The sequence below is a fragment of the Oncorhynchus nerka genome, linkage group LG12 (assembly GCF_034236695.1).
Source record: "Oncorhynchus nerka isolate Pitt River linkage group LG12, Oner_Uvic_2.0, whole genome shotgun sequence".
Lineage (NCBI taxonomy): Eukaryota > Metazoa > Chordata > Actinopteri > Salmoniformes > Salmonidae > Oncorhynchus > Oncorhynchus nerka.
The window spans coordinates 84,188,367-84,205,866 of NC_088407.1; the positions used below are offsets into that span (position 1 = coordinate 84,188,367).

Genomic DNA, 17,500 nt, shown 5'->3' on the forward strand with positions numbered 1-17,500 from the left:
AATCTAGACACAATATCCCATAATAACAAAGCGAAAACAATGTTTTTAGACCTTTTTGCAAATGTATAAAAATGTCAAACTGAAATATTCACATTTACATAAGTATTCAGACCCTTTCTCTAAGTATTATGTGCATAAGTACTATGTTATTGTTTACCTAGGCTCACACCAGTCCTAGACTAATACCTTCTTCATTTCACTGATGCTGTTCGTTCACCTGTCAAACACCACGTTTATAGTTGTAGCTCTTTCACGGCTATGAGGCTTGGTTGTTTAGAAACATTACCGTAGTTCTTTAGCTACCAAGGCTTTGAGAAACACACCCACCCAGGTCAATACTTTTCCAAATATCCCATTACAGACTTCTTCTCTCAAGCACAGGGTGATAGCCGTTGAGTGGGCTTTGAACTAGGGACACTATGCTAATAGAATCAGCTAAGAGTGCGTATTAGTGCATGGAGCGTATCTGTTCAGTGGAGTGGAAGCCCTCTCTTTGACTGAGTGGGGGTGTTACGTTTTATGGAGGTTGTGAATATGTTGACTGATGGTTTCCTGGGCTATCCATCTCCTTGATCTAATGTTGTTCGACTCTGCCTCTGTCCTCAATTCTGTCTTTAACCAGCCGCACAAACTGAGTTATCCGCTGAGCCGCCCTGTTATGAAGCGTTATAACACTACGTAAGGTTGTCATTGACTGAGATGTCATAGACTTGACAGGGGTTTGTGAATTTAGCAATAGGGCATACAGTGGAACATCAGGCACATATTCCAGTTGACTATTTCAATGCAAAGATTTGAACCAACTAGCGACAGAGGGGTTAAATCTACCTGTCTGTCTCCCATCTACGCATTGAGCCGTTCAGGATGAGAAGAGAGACAGACAGTATGATAGTCTGTTATATTTTTTATTTTATTTCACCTTTATATATCAGGACTCTGTTGAAATGGTGGAGGGAGAGAGAGACAGTATTATAGCCTGTTATATCAGGACTCTGTTGAAATGGTGGAGGGAGAGAGAGACAGTATTATAGCCTGTTATATCAGGACTCTGTTGAAATGGTGGAGGGAGAGAGAGACAGTATTATAGTCTGTTATATCAGGACTCTGTTGACATGGTGGAGGGAGAGAGAGACAGTATTATAGTCTGTTATATCAGGACTCTGTTGACATGGTGGAGGGAGGGAGAGACAGTATTATAGTCTGTTATATCAGGACTCTGTTGAAATGGTGGAGGGAGAGAGAGGAAAATAATCAATGCTGCTAGTCAGTGGAGAGACGGGATCTGAAGAACATATGTTATAAACTCTGTTGACATGGTGGAGGGAGAGAGACAGTATTATAGACAGACAGACAGGCAGGACTCTGTTGCAGGCAGACAGACAGAAAATAATCAGACAGACAGACAGACAGACAGACAGAGACAGGCAGGCAGGCAGGCAGGCAGGCAGGCAGGCAGGCAGGCAGGCAGGCAGGCAGGCAGGCAGGCAGGCAGGCAGGCAGGCAGACAGACAGACAGACAGACAGACAGACAGACAGACAGACAGACAGACAGACAGACAGATTCTAGAATGCAGGAAGAGATGGACAGGTAATATATAGGTAATATATGTATGGAAACACTTTTTAAATCTGTCCTGCTCCTACTGAATGTTTGGTGGGAAAGTGGCAGTTGAAATCTGTCCTGCTCCTACTGAATGTTTGGTGGGAAAGTGGCAGTTGAAATCTGTCCTGCTCCTACTGAATGTTTGGTGGGAAAGTGGCAGCTTCAAATACACAGTCATAGCAGTGTCATATGTCTCCATATAATTGGGTCATTATGTGTAATTGAACCGTAAATAATACATGTTGAAGAGAAGCATCTGGTGCCATCAAGTCTATTTCCATACCTCGTACTTTCTCTACATTTCTCAAATCTATATGTAGGTATGCTAGCTGTATTAAAATGACCTGCACTAAATCATTCATGGTCTGAACAGGGCCGGATTAATGCAGGGGCTTACCGGGGTTGAAGCCCCTGGGCCCAGGCCCGTGGGAGGCCCAGGCCCGTGGGAGGCCCAGGCCCGTGGGAGGCCCAAGAGGCAGCAAACATTATTACTATAATAATATATATGTACCGTTTATATTGTACACTATATATTAGATACAGGGCCTTCAGGAAGTATTCACACCCCTTGATTTTCCCACGTTTTGTTATGTTTGAACCTGAATCAAAAATGTTTTCAATTACGAAGTTTTTATTTTATTTCCCCCGCTGGTCTACACACAATATTCAGTAAAGTCAAAGTGGAATTAATTTTTTTTTTTTTTATGTTTACAAATGAATAAAAAATGAAAAGCTGAAATGTCAATAAGTATTCGACCCCTTTGTTATGGCAGGTCTAAATAAGCTCAAGAGTAAAAATGTGTTTAACAAAGTCATATAATAAGTTACATGGACTTCTGTCATATAGTAAATTACTCAATGGACTCAATCTGTGTGCAATAATAGTGTTTAACATGATTTTCGAATGACTACTTCATCTCTGTACCCCACGCATAACGTTATAAGGTCCCCCAGTCGAGCAGTGAATTTCAAACACAGATTCATCAACAAAGACCAGGGAGGTTTTCAAATGCCTCGCAAAGAAGGGCACCTATTGGTAGACTGGTAGAAATAAAAAAGCAGACATTGAATATCCCTTTGAGTATTTATTTTTTGTTAACCCCTTTCTTTCCAATTGGTAGTTACAGTCTTGTCTCTTCGCTGCAACTCCTGTGTGGACTCGGGAGAGACGAAGGTTGAAAGCCATGCGTCCTCCGAAACACAACCCAACGAAGCCGCATGGCTTCTTGACACAATGCACACTTAACCCGGAAGCCAGCCGCACCAATGTGTCGGAGGAAACACTGTACACCTGGCAACCGTGTCAGAGTGCACTGCGCCCAGCCCTCCACAGAAATCTCTGATGCGCGATGGGACAAGGACATCTGGAGCTAGCCTCGAGCTAAACCCATCTCCCCCATCCAAGAGGTCCAAAAATACCTAATTTGCCAATTGGCCTGGACCCTGACTGACCCCCTGCCGGCCAAGCCCTCCCCTAACCCGGACAACACTGGGCTAATTGTGTGCCAACCCATAGGTCTCCTGATCACGGCCGGTTGCGACAGAAAATGGACTCGAACCCAGAATCCCTAGTGGCACAGCTAGCACAGCGATGTAGTGCTTTAGACCACTGTGCCAACCCATAGGTCTCCTGATCACGGCCGGTTGCGACAGAAAATGGACTCGAACCCAGAATCCCTAGTGGCACAGCTAGCACTGCGATGTAGTGCTTTAGACCACTGCGCCACTCGGGAGGCCCCTGTGAAGTTATTAACTTACACTTTGGATGGTGTACCAATACATCCAGTCACTGCAAAGATACAGGCGTCCTTCCTAACTCAGTTGCTGGAGAGGAAGGAAACTGCTCAGGGATTTCCAATGAGGCCAATGGTGACTTTAAAACAGTTACAGAGTTTAATGGCAGTGATAGGAGAAAACTGAGGATGGATCAGCAACATTGTAGGTACTCCACAATACTAACCTAATTGACAGAGGGAAAAGAAGGAAGCCTGTACAGAATAAAAAATATTACAAAACGTGCATCCTGCTTGCAACAAGGCACCAAAGTAATACTGCAAAAAATGTGGCAAAACAATTCACTTTTTGTCCTGGATACGAAATGTTTTGTTTGGGACAAATCCAATACAACACTACAGAGTATCACTCTCCATTTTTTAAGCATAGTGGTGGCTGCATCATGTTATACATTACATTTAAGTCATTTAGCAGACGCTCTTATCCAGAGCGACTTACAAATTGGTGCTTTCACCTTATGACATCCAGTGGAACAGCCACTTTACAATAGTGCATCTAGGTCTTTTAAGGGGGGAGGGGGAGAAGGATTACTTTATCCTATCCTAGGTATTCCTTAAAGAGGTGGGGTTTCAGGTGTCTCCGGAAGGTGGTGATTGACTCCGCTGTCCTTGAGAATAAACTGGATGATCTCCATTCGAGACTATCCTACCAACAGGATATTAAAAACTGTAATATCTTATGTTTCACCAAGTTGTGACTGAACGACGACACAGATAATACTGTATACAGTTGGCTGTGTTTTCAGTGAATCGACAGGACAGAACAGCTACTTCTGGTAAGAAGAGGGGTGGGGGTGTGTGTCTATTTGTCAATAACATGTGGTGCTCAAGGTGATAAGCTGTAGACCACACTATCTACCAAGAGAGTTTTCATCTATATTTTCTGTAGTCGTCTAGTTACCACCAAAAACCTATGCTGGCACTGAGACAGCACTCAACGAGCTGTATAAGTAAACAAGAAAATGCTCGTCCAGAGGTGGCACTCCTATTGGCCGGGAACATTAATGCAGGCAAACTTAAATGCATGTTAATCTAATTTCTACCAGCATGTCACATGTGCAACCAGAGGACCACCTTTACTCCACACACAGAGATGCGTACAAAGCTCTCCCTTGCCCTCCATTTGGCAAATCTGACCATAATTATATCCTCCTGATTCCTTCTTAGAAGCAAAAACTCAATCAGGAAGTACCAGTGACGTGTTGAATACGGAAGTGGTCAGATGATGCAGATGTTAAGCTACAGGACTGTTTTGCTAGCACAGACTGGAATATGTTCCGGGATTCGTGAAATGGCATTGAGGAGTTTACCACCTCAGTCACCGGGCTCATAAATAAGTTCATCGACAATGTCGTCTCCACAGGGATCGTTCGTACATATCCCAACCAGAAGCCATGGATTACAGGCAACATCCTCACAGAGCTAAAGGCTAGAGCAGCCACTTTCAAGGAGCGGGACACTAATCCGGACGCTTATAAGAAATCATACTGAACCTTCAGATGAACCATCAAACAGGCAAAGCATCAATAGAGGACTAAGATTGAATCCTACTACACCGTCTCTGATGCTCGTCAGATGTGGCAGGACTTGCAATTGATGAGGGGGAAAAAAATGATTGAATCATTGCTTAGAATAAGGCTGTAATGTAACAAAATGTGGAAGAAGTCAAGGGGTCTGAATACTTTCCGTATTTAAAGTGTCTTAAAACGATGTTTGGTCACCTTGAGCTGCCAGGACAGTTTCAATGCTCCTTGGCATAGATTCTACATCTGGACCTAAACCATGCCATATCATCCATTTTATATCTCTCATTTACTCAAGTGTTTCCTTTATTTTGTTAGTTACTAGTTGCCTACAGTCAGGAAAGACTGTAGACATGCAGATCAAATATACAGCGTGTTGAGTTGTGGCCATAGACATTTAATCCATAGAAGGGTTTTTGAACCTCTTACCCTGGCAATTGGAGTGTTAAACTCATGGGTACAAGTCCTTACTTGAATGGGAACTGCCATCTATAGATTATATTTCTATGGTAGTTTGCAGTTTGCCTTTCGTGAATTTCAAAGGACGTTTGCAGGAAAAACGTACAGTTTGGAAAGAACATGCCTACCTTTGAAAAATAGAAGACTAATCTGTCTGTTGAACCAATAGAAACAACAAAAAGAGTCCAAAGTGCATCTGCCATCACCATGACTAGTAGCCTATGGCTTCATCTTCATCATTAGGTGAGTCAGTGTGCCACTGGAAATGTTATTTAGTAGCCTACTGTAATCCGGGCCAAGGTATGAATATCATGTCATGCAACCAACCCTGGCCATCCAATGGCTCGGCAGCAAGGGGATACAGGGGTGGGGGGCTCGTTGTCATATCAATTGCAGATCAGTACAGGAGACATTGATAAAATCAAAGACAATCTCCATCTTACTGCCAGTAACACACCTCTCTCTCTCTCTCTCTCTCTCTCTCTCTCTCTCTCTCTCTCTCTCTCGTCTCCCTCTCTCTCTGATAAAGTCTTTCTGCCCATAAATAGTGGGCTAGGGAGCCATATCATGGAGCACTCTCGCCCACCACGGGTGTTTGTGATCCGTCCTGAGGACTGGTAGTCATAGCAACAGAGTAAGTTGTTAGAGCCCTACTACTGTATAGGTGAGGAGAAGTGAGTGGTGACTTCACAGAATGAACCGGGATGTGCAACGTTAAACACACATGTCCCTGTCAGATTCAATGAGAGGACATGTACGTCAACCTGTTTTTCCTCTATCTTCCTTTGAACAAACCCTATGCAAGTCATAATGCAAAGCCAGAAGATGTTAATCCTCTTTCTCACCCACATATCCTCTACCTCAACGGTTTCATAGCTCAGTTGTTGATGTGTGAGTACTGACAGGAAAAAAAAGAAGTCTGATAGATGTGATCGGTCATGTCATTAGGCCTGTCACTCAACATTTACATATGAACATTTTAGTAAATTAGCAGACGCTCTTACAGTCAGTGCATTCCAGTGGTGCTCTGTGCCATTTCAGATCAGGGAGGACAATTTTTTTTTTTCATCATAACGAACTTACTTCTATTACATCATAATGGATGACTGTCATTCAAATTCCATTCACCCAGCTCAATGTAACATCGATAGGTTTAGGCTACTACATGATACTCTAATGTTCCCTATACACATTATGAGGTTGCTACAACCTAGCCTATGAATAGCCTATGAATGAAATTGAATGAATTCAAATAAATAATCATAATATTAAACATTTATGAACATGCAAGTATCTTATATCGGTTGAAAACTGAAATTCTTCTTAATCTAACTGCATTGTCAGATTTACAAAAGGCTTTACGGCGAAAGCATACCATGCCATTGTTTGAAGACGGCGCCCCACATCAACATATTTTTCAACCAGCACAGGCTTCACAAAATCACAAATAGAGATTAAATGAATCACTTACTTTTGAAAATCGTCCTCTGTTTGCAATCCCAAGGGTCCCAGCTACACAACAAATGGTCGTTTTGTTAGATAAAATCCTTCCTTATATCCCAAAAATCAGTTTAGTTGGCGCCATCGATTTCAGTAATCCACTCATTCAACATGCCAAGATAGGAACCCGAAAAACTACACCTTATTCTTTGTTCAAACAAGTCAAACTACGTTTCTATGCAATCCTCAAGGACCCTAAAATATAAATAAACTATAATATTTCATACGGAAAGAAGTATGTTCAATAGGAAAATAAAATAAGCTAGTGTCGTCCTCTCCATGGCGTGCACCAAGACTGATTTTCAAAGTTGACTCTCTCTATCCAAACTCATATTACTTCTTCATCATTCAAGTTACAAGCCTGAAACCTTGAACAAAGACTGTTGACATCTAGTGGAAGCCATAGGAATTGCAATATGGGACCTGGAATTACATAGGACCCATAGCTATCCATTGAAAGAGCATGGTATCTCAAAAATAATAATTTCCGGTTGGTTTTTCTTTGGATTTCTGGCTACCATATCACTTGAGTTATACTCTCATACATTAGTTTAACATTTTTACAAACTTCAAAATGTTTTCTAACCAAATGATACCAATTATATGCATATCCTGGCTTCTGGCCTGAGTAACAGGCAGTTTACCTTGGGCACGTCAGTCAGGCGGAAATTCTGAAAAAAGGACACTATCCCTAACTTAAGACTTCATATGAAAAACTATTCTCTCATTTAGGAGGCTAACATCACATTACATCTTCTCACAAATAGTTTCATATTTAATCATATTCATTCCCCACATTTGGATGTGAATCTGATCACTGGGAAATATACACTTTCAAAGATACATTTACGATGTTCTACTGTCCTTCATGAGATCCCAAAACACAACTGATCTGATATAATTGTTCTTCAAGTACCCACGGACCACTCCAACCACTTGGATTTACAGAAATATTGTTTAATTAATTCCCAACTTTTGGATGATGGAGTTTTGGGCGGGAAGAATGTCTTTGTTCTCCATAGGTTTCTTTCCCCCTCAATCCTGCAAAACTCAACTGTTCTTAGTTATACTTTATACTTTCCAGTCTTATGATTAAGTCACACAAAGAATAGTTTGTATCAGGTTAGAAAAAAACTAGCATATAACAAGAGACAATTCTATAACAAGAGACAAGTAAAAACACAGCAAAGCATTTCTGAAATGATATTTTTCCCCTCAAAGGGTTCTACCCGGAACCAAAAAAGGTAATTCAAAGGGTTCTCTTATGGGGACAGCCAAGAGTGTTGTAAGAAAAGACAGGTGCAAGGGTGTCCTCTCTGTTGTCTCTATGGTTCTCAGTTCATCTTTCCTTGATTCCTCACATCCTCTTTCCTCGCCTCCTTTTCCAAACACATTGGAGAAGAAGGTCCTAGGGAAGGAACCTTCTACATTCAGTTGAAATGGAGATGAGGAGATAGGATGCTAGGAATTGCAGAAAGGCAAATTGTGTGTGTGAGCGTGCGTGCGTGAATCTGTCAAGGAATATCTCTTGACATTTCTTGGTACAGTGGGGCAAAAAGTATTTAGTCAGACACCAATTATTGCAAGTTCTCCCACTTAAAAAGATGAGAGGGGCCTGTAATTTTCATCATAGGTACATTTCAACTATGACAGACAAAATGAGAAAAAAATCCAGAAAATCACATTGTAGGATTTTTAATTTATTTATTTGCAAATTATTTGCAAATTATGGTGGAAAACAAACAAGCAAGTAGGAGCTTCGTTGTCATCCTTATACATATTGTGTTCTGAGTCGGTATAATAGCTCACTATCATACATCCTCTAAAAGCAGTTGTGATCAGATCCACTTTGTGCCAAATAGGATTTTTTTTGTATTGTTTACCAATAGAGCCTTGTTTTGCTCAGAGGTAGTCATGTTGCATCTATCACTATAGCTCTGAGTCTTTAGTGTTTTTGATTAGGATCCAAACAGGAAACAAAACGCAACAAATAGAATACATATAATACATAATATACATAATACAATACATAATACAATACAAAATCAAATACATAACATTATACATTATACATAACACAATACAAAATACAATACAATACATAATACAATACATAATACAATACATAATACAATACATAATACAATACATAATACATACATAATACAATACATAATACAATACATAATACAATACATAATACAATACATAATACAATACATAATACAATACATAATACAATACATAACATTATACATAATACAATACATAATACAATACATAATACAATACATAATACAATACATAATACAATACATAATACAATACATAATATAATATAATATGAAATACAATACATAACACAATACATAATACGTAAGACAATACATAACATAGTACAATACATAACTAAATGCATAATACAATACATAACAATCAATAATACAATACATAATATGATACAAAATACAATACATAGTACATTACATAGTACACTACATAGTACAATACATAGTACAATACATAATACAATACATAACACAATACATAATACAATACACAATACAAAATACAATACATAACACATACAAAATACAATACAGCATGCAATACATAATACAATACATAACATTATACATAATACAATACATAACATTATACATAATACAATACATAACATTATACATAATACAATACATAGTACAATACATAATACAATACATAATACAATACATAACATTATACATAATACAATACATAGTACATTACATAGTACAATACATAATACAATACATAATACAATAATGCAATACATAATGCAATACATAATGCAATACATAATACAATGCATAACACAATACATAGTACAATACATAATACAATACATAATACAATACATAATGCAATACATAATACAATACATAATGCAATACAAAATACAATACATAATACAATACATAATATAATACATAATATAATACACAATACAAAATATAATACATAACATAATATATAATACAATGGAAAATACAGTAAAAAAAAATACATGTATAGCAATACCTCATCCATTTGCATTCCTATCTTTCCTGTATATGCTATAACCATGTGTAAATACTACTGCATCATCAAATGAATTATCTAAGTGTGTTTCAGAGATGGACAGAATATTAACCTTTTCTGATTTTAGTAAAGTTGCCAATTTCATTAACCTTTCTTTCAGTCTACATATGTTAATACGAGCTATTTGTTGTCCTTTTCTGGTTTGCTTGTTTGTTTTTAGTACTATTCTGAGAGGCTGATCCGAGGTAGACATGTCAGTGGCGTTTACATTGGAGCCAAGGGTACTGAGTGGGCTGCCCACAATGGATTTCTTCCTAAGACCGACAGTTTCATTGCAAACGGTGGAATTCAATTCTATGGGCATATGATTACTGCTGACAATACTCTCAGAGCTAACAGTTTAAAGGAACATGGATGAGGTTAATATCAGATCTATAACATAATATCCATTCATCAGAGAGAGACATCAGAGTTTGGCACAGACTTTTTTAAACCATGTTTTATGTTTATGAAAAATTCCCACATTGGTTTGAGAAGCCAGAATTACAATAAGATCATTTTTTATGAAATCAAAAACTTCTGACATTTACATGTGTTACTCTCTACTTCAGCACTGGTAACATACACTGCGTCACCACGGAACACCTCATGGATAACATGTACATTGACTATATCTATAAACCATGTCCCATACGGGATCCATCCCAAATTGTACCCTATTGTCTTTAGCAGGGATCATCAACTCCATTCAGCCGAGGGACAATTTTTTTTTCTTGAGCAGATGGTCAGGGGGCTGGAACATAATTACAAAAAAATTGTAGACTGCAAATTGACCGGAAGAAGCCGAAATATATATAGTATTTGATTAAAATGTAATCATTTCAAACTTAGCTTACATTTGTATATGATCAGATATACACTGAGTGTGTAAAATATTAAGAACACCTTCCTACTATTGAGTTGCACCCCCTACCCTCAGAACAGCCTTAATTCATTGGGACATGGACTCTACAAGGTGTCGAAAGGGTTCCACAGGGATGCTGGTCCAATGTTTACATCAATGCTTCCCACAGTTGTATCAAGTTGGCTGGATGTCCTTCGTGGTGAATGACCATTTGTGATCAACACAGGAAGCTGTTGTGCGTCACCCTTCTGAACGTTACACATAAACAATCCACGTCTCAATTGTCTCAAGGCGTAAAAATCATTCTTTAACCCGTCTCCTCCCCTTCGTCTACAATGATTGAAATGGATTTAACAAGTGCCATCAGTAAGGGACTTTCATCTGAATTCACCTGGTCAGTCTATTTCATGGAAAGAGCAGATGCTCTTGTGGGAATATGCGTGGGAATAATTTGGAACAGATTTTCAAAATTAAAATCAATTGGAGCTGGTGTTTTCACTGTATGTCCAATAATAAAAAATGTAATAAACACTTAAACGGGCCAATAAAATGACCTGGGGGCCAAATACAACCCGCGGGCCACAGGTTTGGGAACCCTGTCCTATATAGTGCACCATATATGGAATTGGGTGACGATCCATGATGTCATGTTTGGATCAATACGTCTTGAGGAAGTGACCTAATTTTAACTGTCAGTATTCCTCCATTTCTCTACTGCCGTGTTCTGTTCACACTGAACTGTTTGATCTCTACTGCCGTGTTCTGTTCACACTGAACTGTTTGATCTCTACTGCCGTGTTCTGTTCACACTGAACTGTTTGATCTCTACTGCCGTGTTCTGTTCACACTGAACTGTTTGATCTCTACTGCCGTGTTCTGTTCACACTGAACTGTTTGATCTCTACTGCCGTGTTCTGTTCACACTGAACTGTTTGATCTCTACTGCCGTGTTCTGTTCACACTGAACTGTTTGATCTCTACTGCCCTGTTCTGTTCACACTGAACTGCTTGATATCACTGCTGACTATTTTATCTCACCTCCCTCTTTTCTTCTGACCTGGGGTGTGTAGAGTAAAGATGCTGGCATCAGGACTCTGGTTATGCTGGATGAGCAGGGAGGTAAGTCCTTATAGAGACACAATAATACACTCTAATATTGGACAACTGTACATGACTATATAAACTAAATATAATGTACTACGCTGTACTGTACTGAACTCTATTTGCATAGTGCTAGTATACTATGTGCAGTTAGAAAGTTAAAAGTACCAGGGATTTTAAACTCAGTTATTTCTGTAATATATATATATAATGTCTGAACTGTTTGCTGTCTTGCTTGTATCTTTGTCTTATAAGAGGTATAGTACATTTCCTCAGTAGAAAGTAACAATGAGCTGTAGTATTGAGGTTAACTGCTTGTTGACTCAATAGCGTATCTGAGAAAAAGCATGGTTACAAGAAACATGTGGCCTTGCGGTTCAGAGGTGAAGTTGTTAGTTGATAGCACATCCTCTTTACTGAGAGGACACACTGATCAGTTATACTGGTAATGACAAAACATCTCATTCACATGCACTCAAACGGGAGACCATTTGTAGAATCCCTGGGTTAAGGCTTTGGTTAAGGAAATGGAACCTTGTGGACGTGGATCAGATGGATAAGGTTGGTTAGGCAGGAGAAACAGCTTGATATTACTGGTTGGTTAAGCAGGAGAAGCAGCCTGATAGTACTGATTCCTAGTGGCTGGTGATTTTAATGCAGGGAAAGTGAAATCTGTTTTACCTCATTTCTACCAGCATGTTACCTGTGCAACTAGAGGCGAAAAATCTCTAGATCACCTTTACTCCACACACAGAGACGCATACAATGCTCTCCCTTGACCTCCATTTCACAAATCTGACCATAACTCTATCCTCCTGATTCCTTCTTAGAAGCAAAAACTCAATCAGGAAGTACCAGTGACGTGTTGAATACGGAAGTGGTCAGATGATGCAGATGTTAAGCTACAGGACTGTTTTGCTAGCACAGACTGGAATATGTTCCGGGACTCATACAATGGCATTGAGGAGTATACCACCTCAGGCAACGGCTTCATCAATAAGTGCATCGACGAAGTTGTACACACGGTGACTGTGCGTACATATCCCAACCAGAAGCCATGGATTATAGGAAACACCCGCACTGAGCTAAAGGCTAGAGCTGCCGCTTTCAAGGAGCGGGATACTAATCCTGATGCTTATAAGAAATCCTGCAACGACCCTCAGACGAACCATCAAACAGGCAAATTGTCAAAACAGGACAAAGGTCGAATCCTACTACACCGGCTATAATGCTCGTTGGATGTGACAGGGCTTGCAAACTATCATAGATTACAAAGGGAAACCCAGCTACGAGCTGCCCAGTGACGTGAGCCTGCTAGAGGAGCTAAATGCCTTCTATGCTCGCTTCGAGGCTAGCAACACTGAACCATGCATGAGAGCACCAGCTGTTACGGACAACTGTGCGACCACGCTCACCATAACCGATGTGAGGAAGACCTTTAAACAGGTTAACATTCAAACAGATTACCAGGATGAGTACTCAGTGCATGCGCTGACTAGCTGGCAAGTGTCTTCACTGACAGTTTCAACCTCTCCCTAACTCAGTCTGTAATACTAACATGTTTCAAGCCAACCACCATAGTCCCTGTGCCCAATAGTGCCAAGGTTCCGATCTAAATTACTTTGAAAGGCTGGTCATGGTGTAACCGATGTGAAATGGCTAGCCAGTTAGCGGTGGTGCGCGCTAATAGTGTTTCAATCGGTGACGTCACTTGCTCTGAGACCTTGAAGTAGTTGTTCCCCTTGCTCTGCAAGTGCTGCGGTTTTTATGGCGCGATGGGTAACGATGCTTCGTGGGTGTCAGTTGTCGATGTGTGCAGAGGGTCCCTGGTTCAAGCCCAGGTAGGGGTGAGAAGAGGGACGGAAGTGAAAACTGTTACATTGATGCTGTTGACCCGGATCACTGGTTGCTGCGGAAAAGGAGGAGGTCAAAAGGGGGGGTGAGTGTAACGGATGTGAAATGGCTAGCTAGTTAGCGGTGGTGCGCGCTAATAGCGTTTCAATCGGTGACGTCACTTGCTCTGAGACCTTGAAGTAGTTGTTCCCCGCGGCTTTTGTGGCGCGATGGGTAACGATGCTTCGTGGGTGTCAGTTGTTGATGTGTGCAGAGGAGCCCGGGTCGGGGCGAGGGGACAGAAGTTAAACTGTTACAATGGCCCACATCAACACTATCACCCTGGGCCCACTCCAATTTCCATACCACCCCAACAGATACACAGATGATGCAATCTCTATTGCACAATGCCCTTTCCCACCTGCTCAAAAGACACATATGTGAGAATGCTGTTCAATGACTACAGCTCAGCATTCAACATGCCCTCCAAGCTCCTCACTAAGCTAAGGACCCTGGGACTTAACACCTCCCTCTGCACCTGGATCCTGGACTTCCTGACGGGCCACCCCCAGGTGACACATCAGCACATCCACCACGCTGACTTTCAACACAGGGGCCCCTCAGTGGTGTTTGTTAAGTCCCGTTCTGTACTCCCTGTTCACCAACGTCTCCATGACTCCAACACCAACTTGATAGTACTAGTTGGTTAGGCAAGAGAAGCAGCTTGATAGTACTGGTTGGTTAGGCAGGAGAAGCAGCTTGATAGTACTGGTTGGTTAGGCAAGAGAAGCAGCTTGATAGTACTGGTTGGTTTGGCAGGAGAAGCAGATTGATAGTACTAGTTGGTTAGGCAGGAGAAGCAGCTTGATAGTACTAGTTGGTTAGACAGGAGAAGCAGCTTGATAGTACTGGTTGGTTAGGCAGGAGAAGCAGCTTGATAGTACTGGTTGGTTAGGCAGGAGAAGTAGCTTGATAGTACTGGTTGGTTTGGCAGGAGAAGCAGATTGATAGTACTAGTTGGTTAGACAGGAGAAGCAGCTTGATAGTACTGGTTGGTTAGGCAGGAGAAGCAGCTTGATAGTACTAGTTGGTTAGACAGGAGAAGCAGCTTGATAGTACTGGTTGGTTAGGCAGGAGAAACAGCTTGATAGTACTGGTTGGTTAGGCATTGCTTCCATTCAGAATATAAAGCAGACTGAGAAGTTTAACTTCTTAAGTAGACCTCCTTCTTCAGTTGTACGGACATCAGGTCTTCAGTCATGGTTGTCTCATGGTAGTAAGAAAGACAGTCCCAGCTCTTCAGTCATGGTTGTCTCGTGGCAGTAAGAAAGACAGTCCCAGCTCTTCAGTCATGGTTGTCTCGTGGTAGTAAGAAAGACAGTCCCAGCTCTTCAGTCATGGTTGTCTCGTGGCAGTAAGAAAGACAGTCCCAGCTCTTCAGTCATGGTTGTCTCGTGGCAGTAAGAAAGACAGTCCCAGCTCTTCAGTCATGGTTGTCTCGTGGCAGTAAGAAAGACAGTCCCAGCTCTTCAGTCATGGTTGTCTCGTGGCAGTAAGAAAGACAGTCCCAGCTCTTCAGTCATGGTTGTCTCGTGGCAGTAAGAAAGACAGTCCCAGCTCTTCAGTCATGGTTGTCTCGTGGCAGTAAGAAAGACAGTCCCAGCTCTTCAGTCATGGTTGTCTCGTGGCAGTAAGAAAGACAGTCCCAGCTCTTCATTAGACCTCTGAATAATGTTAGTATGGTATAGAACTAGGAAGTTACAATGTAACAGAAGCACAGTCTGTCTAAACTAAGCATCCACAGCCCCTTCTGCATTCATTTGGACACAATGCAGTGTTTCAACATAAATCTATTTTGTAGAACACATGTTATGCCTCTCTGACATGTGGAGAAAGCAGTCATATCAGCTCTATTCGTGGTATTTACATCTCCAACGTTCAGTGTGTTGCTCTCTCCCAGGTTCCAGCATGGCAGGGGTTTCATTTGTGTGTTCAACTCCATGGGACGGCTTCCTGCCCCCGGCTCGGTTCCACACATCACCTAATAGGCCTGTCAGTGGAACATATAGCCTTTCTCTCTGGCTTCCTGAGTAATGGTACTAACATCCCGCTCGCTGCAATCGTCACAACCACAGAGCAATCAATTCCCAGATTTAAATTACCTCAGCACCAGCGAGTCTAGACCAGGTGCCAGTGTTGAAGAGATTCCACCTCCAGAGATTCTAGAACCAGGTGCCAGTGTTGGAGAGATTCCACCTCCAGAGATTCTAGAACCAGGTGCCAGTATTGGAGAGAGTCCACCTCCAGAGATTCTAGAACCAGGTGCCAGTGTTGAAGAGAGTCCACCTCCAGAGATTCTAGAACCAGGTGCCAGTGTTGAAGAGATTCCACCTCCAGAGATTCTAGAACCAGGTGCCAGTGTTGGAGAGATTCCACCTCCAGAGATTCTAGAACCAGGTGCCAGTGTTGGAGAGATTCCACCTCCAGAGATTCTAGAACCAGGTGCCAGTGTTGGAGAGATTCCACCTCCAGAGATTCTAGAACCAGGTGCCAGTGTTGGAGAGAGTCCACCTCCAGAGATTCTAGACCAGGTGCCAGTGTTGAAGAGAGTCCACCTCCAGAGATTCTAGAACCAGGTGCCAGTGTTGAAGAGAGTCCACCTCCAGAGATTCTAGAACCAGGTGCCAGTGTTGGAGAGAGTCCACCTGAGGAGATTCTAACTAGGTGCCAGTGTTGGAGAGAGTCCACCTCCAGAGATTCTAACTAGGTGCCAGTGTTGAGAGAGTCCACCTCCAGAGATTCTAGAACCAGCTGCCAGTGTTGAAGAGAGTCCACCTCCAGAGATTCTAGAACTGCCAGTGTTGAAGAGAGCAGAGATTCAGTGTTGAGGTGCCAGTGTTGAAGAGTCCTCCAGAGATTCTAGAACCAGGTGCCAGTGTTGAAGAGAGTCCACCTCCAGAGATTCTAGAACCAGGTGCCAGAGATTCCAGAGATTCTAGAACCAGGTGCCAGTGTTGGAGAGAGTCCACCTCCAGAGATTCTAACCAGGTGCCAGTGTTGAAGAGAGATTCCAGGTGCCAGTGTTGAAGAGATTCCAGAGATTCTAGAACCAGGTGCCAGTGTTGAAGAGAGTCCACCTCCAGAGATTCTAGAACCAGGTGCCAGTGTTGAAGAGAGTCCACCTCCAGAGATTCTAGAACCAGGTGCCAGTGTTGGAGAGAGTCCACCTCCAGAGATTCTAACTAGGTGCCAGTGTTGAAGAGAGTCCACCTCCAAAGATTCTAGAACCAGGTGCCAGTGTTGAAGAGAGTCCACCTCCAGAGATTCTAGACCAGGTGCCAGTGTTGAAGAGAGTCCACCTCCAGAGATTCTAGACCAGGTGCCAGTGTTGAAGAGAGTCCACCTCCAGAGATTCTAACTAGGTGCCAGTGTTGAAGAGAGTCCACCTCCAGAGATTCTAACTAGGTGCCAGTGTTGAAGAGAGTCCACCTCCAGAGATTCTAGACCAGGTGCCAGTGTTGAAGAGAGTCCACCTCCAGAGATTCTAGACCAGGTGCCAGTCCACCTCCAGAGATTCTAGACCAGGTGCCAGTGTTGAAGAGAGTCCACCTCCAGAGATTCTAGAACCAGGTGCCAGTGTTGAAGAGAGTCCACCTCCAGAGATTCTAGAACCAGGTGCCAGAGCTTTTGTAAACAGGACCTGTGGAGTGACTTCAGAACTGAT

The 17,500-nt window shown here is 41.8% G+C and overlaps 1 protein-coding gene across 2 annotated transcripts in view; it reads left to right on the forward strand.

The window, feature by feature from the left end:
- LOC115120437 (synaptosomal-associated protein 25-B-like) overlaps positions 1–17,500 on the forward strand; it is an 84,844-nt gene that overhangs the window by 56,482 nt on the left and 10,862 nt on the right. For both annotated transcript variants that reach the window (XM_065025878.1, XM_065025879.1), the window contains exon 4: positions 11,913–11,961. In XM_065025878.1, the coding sequence (XP_064881950.1) occupies positions 11,913–11,961 (49 nt within the window). The remainder of the gene's footprint in view (positions 1–11,912; positions 11,962–17,500) is intronic.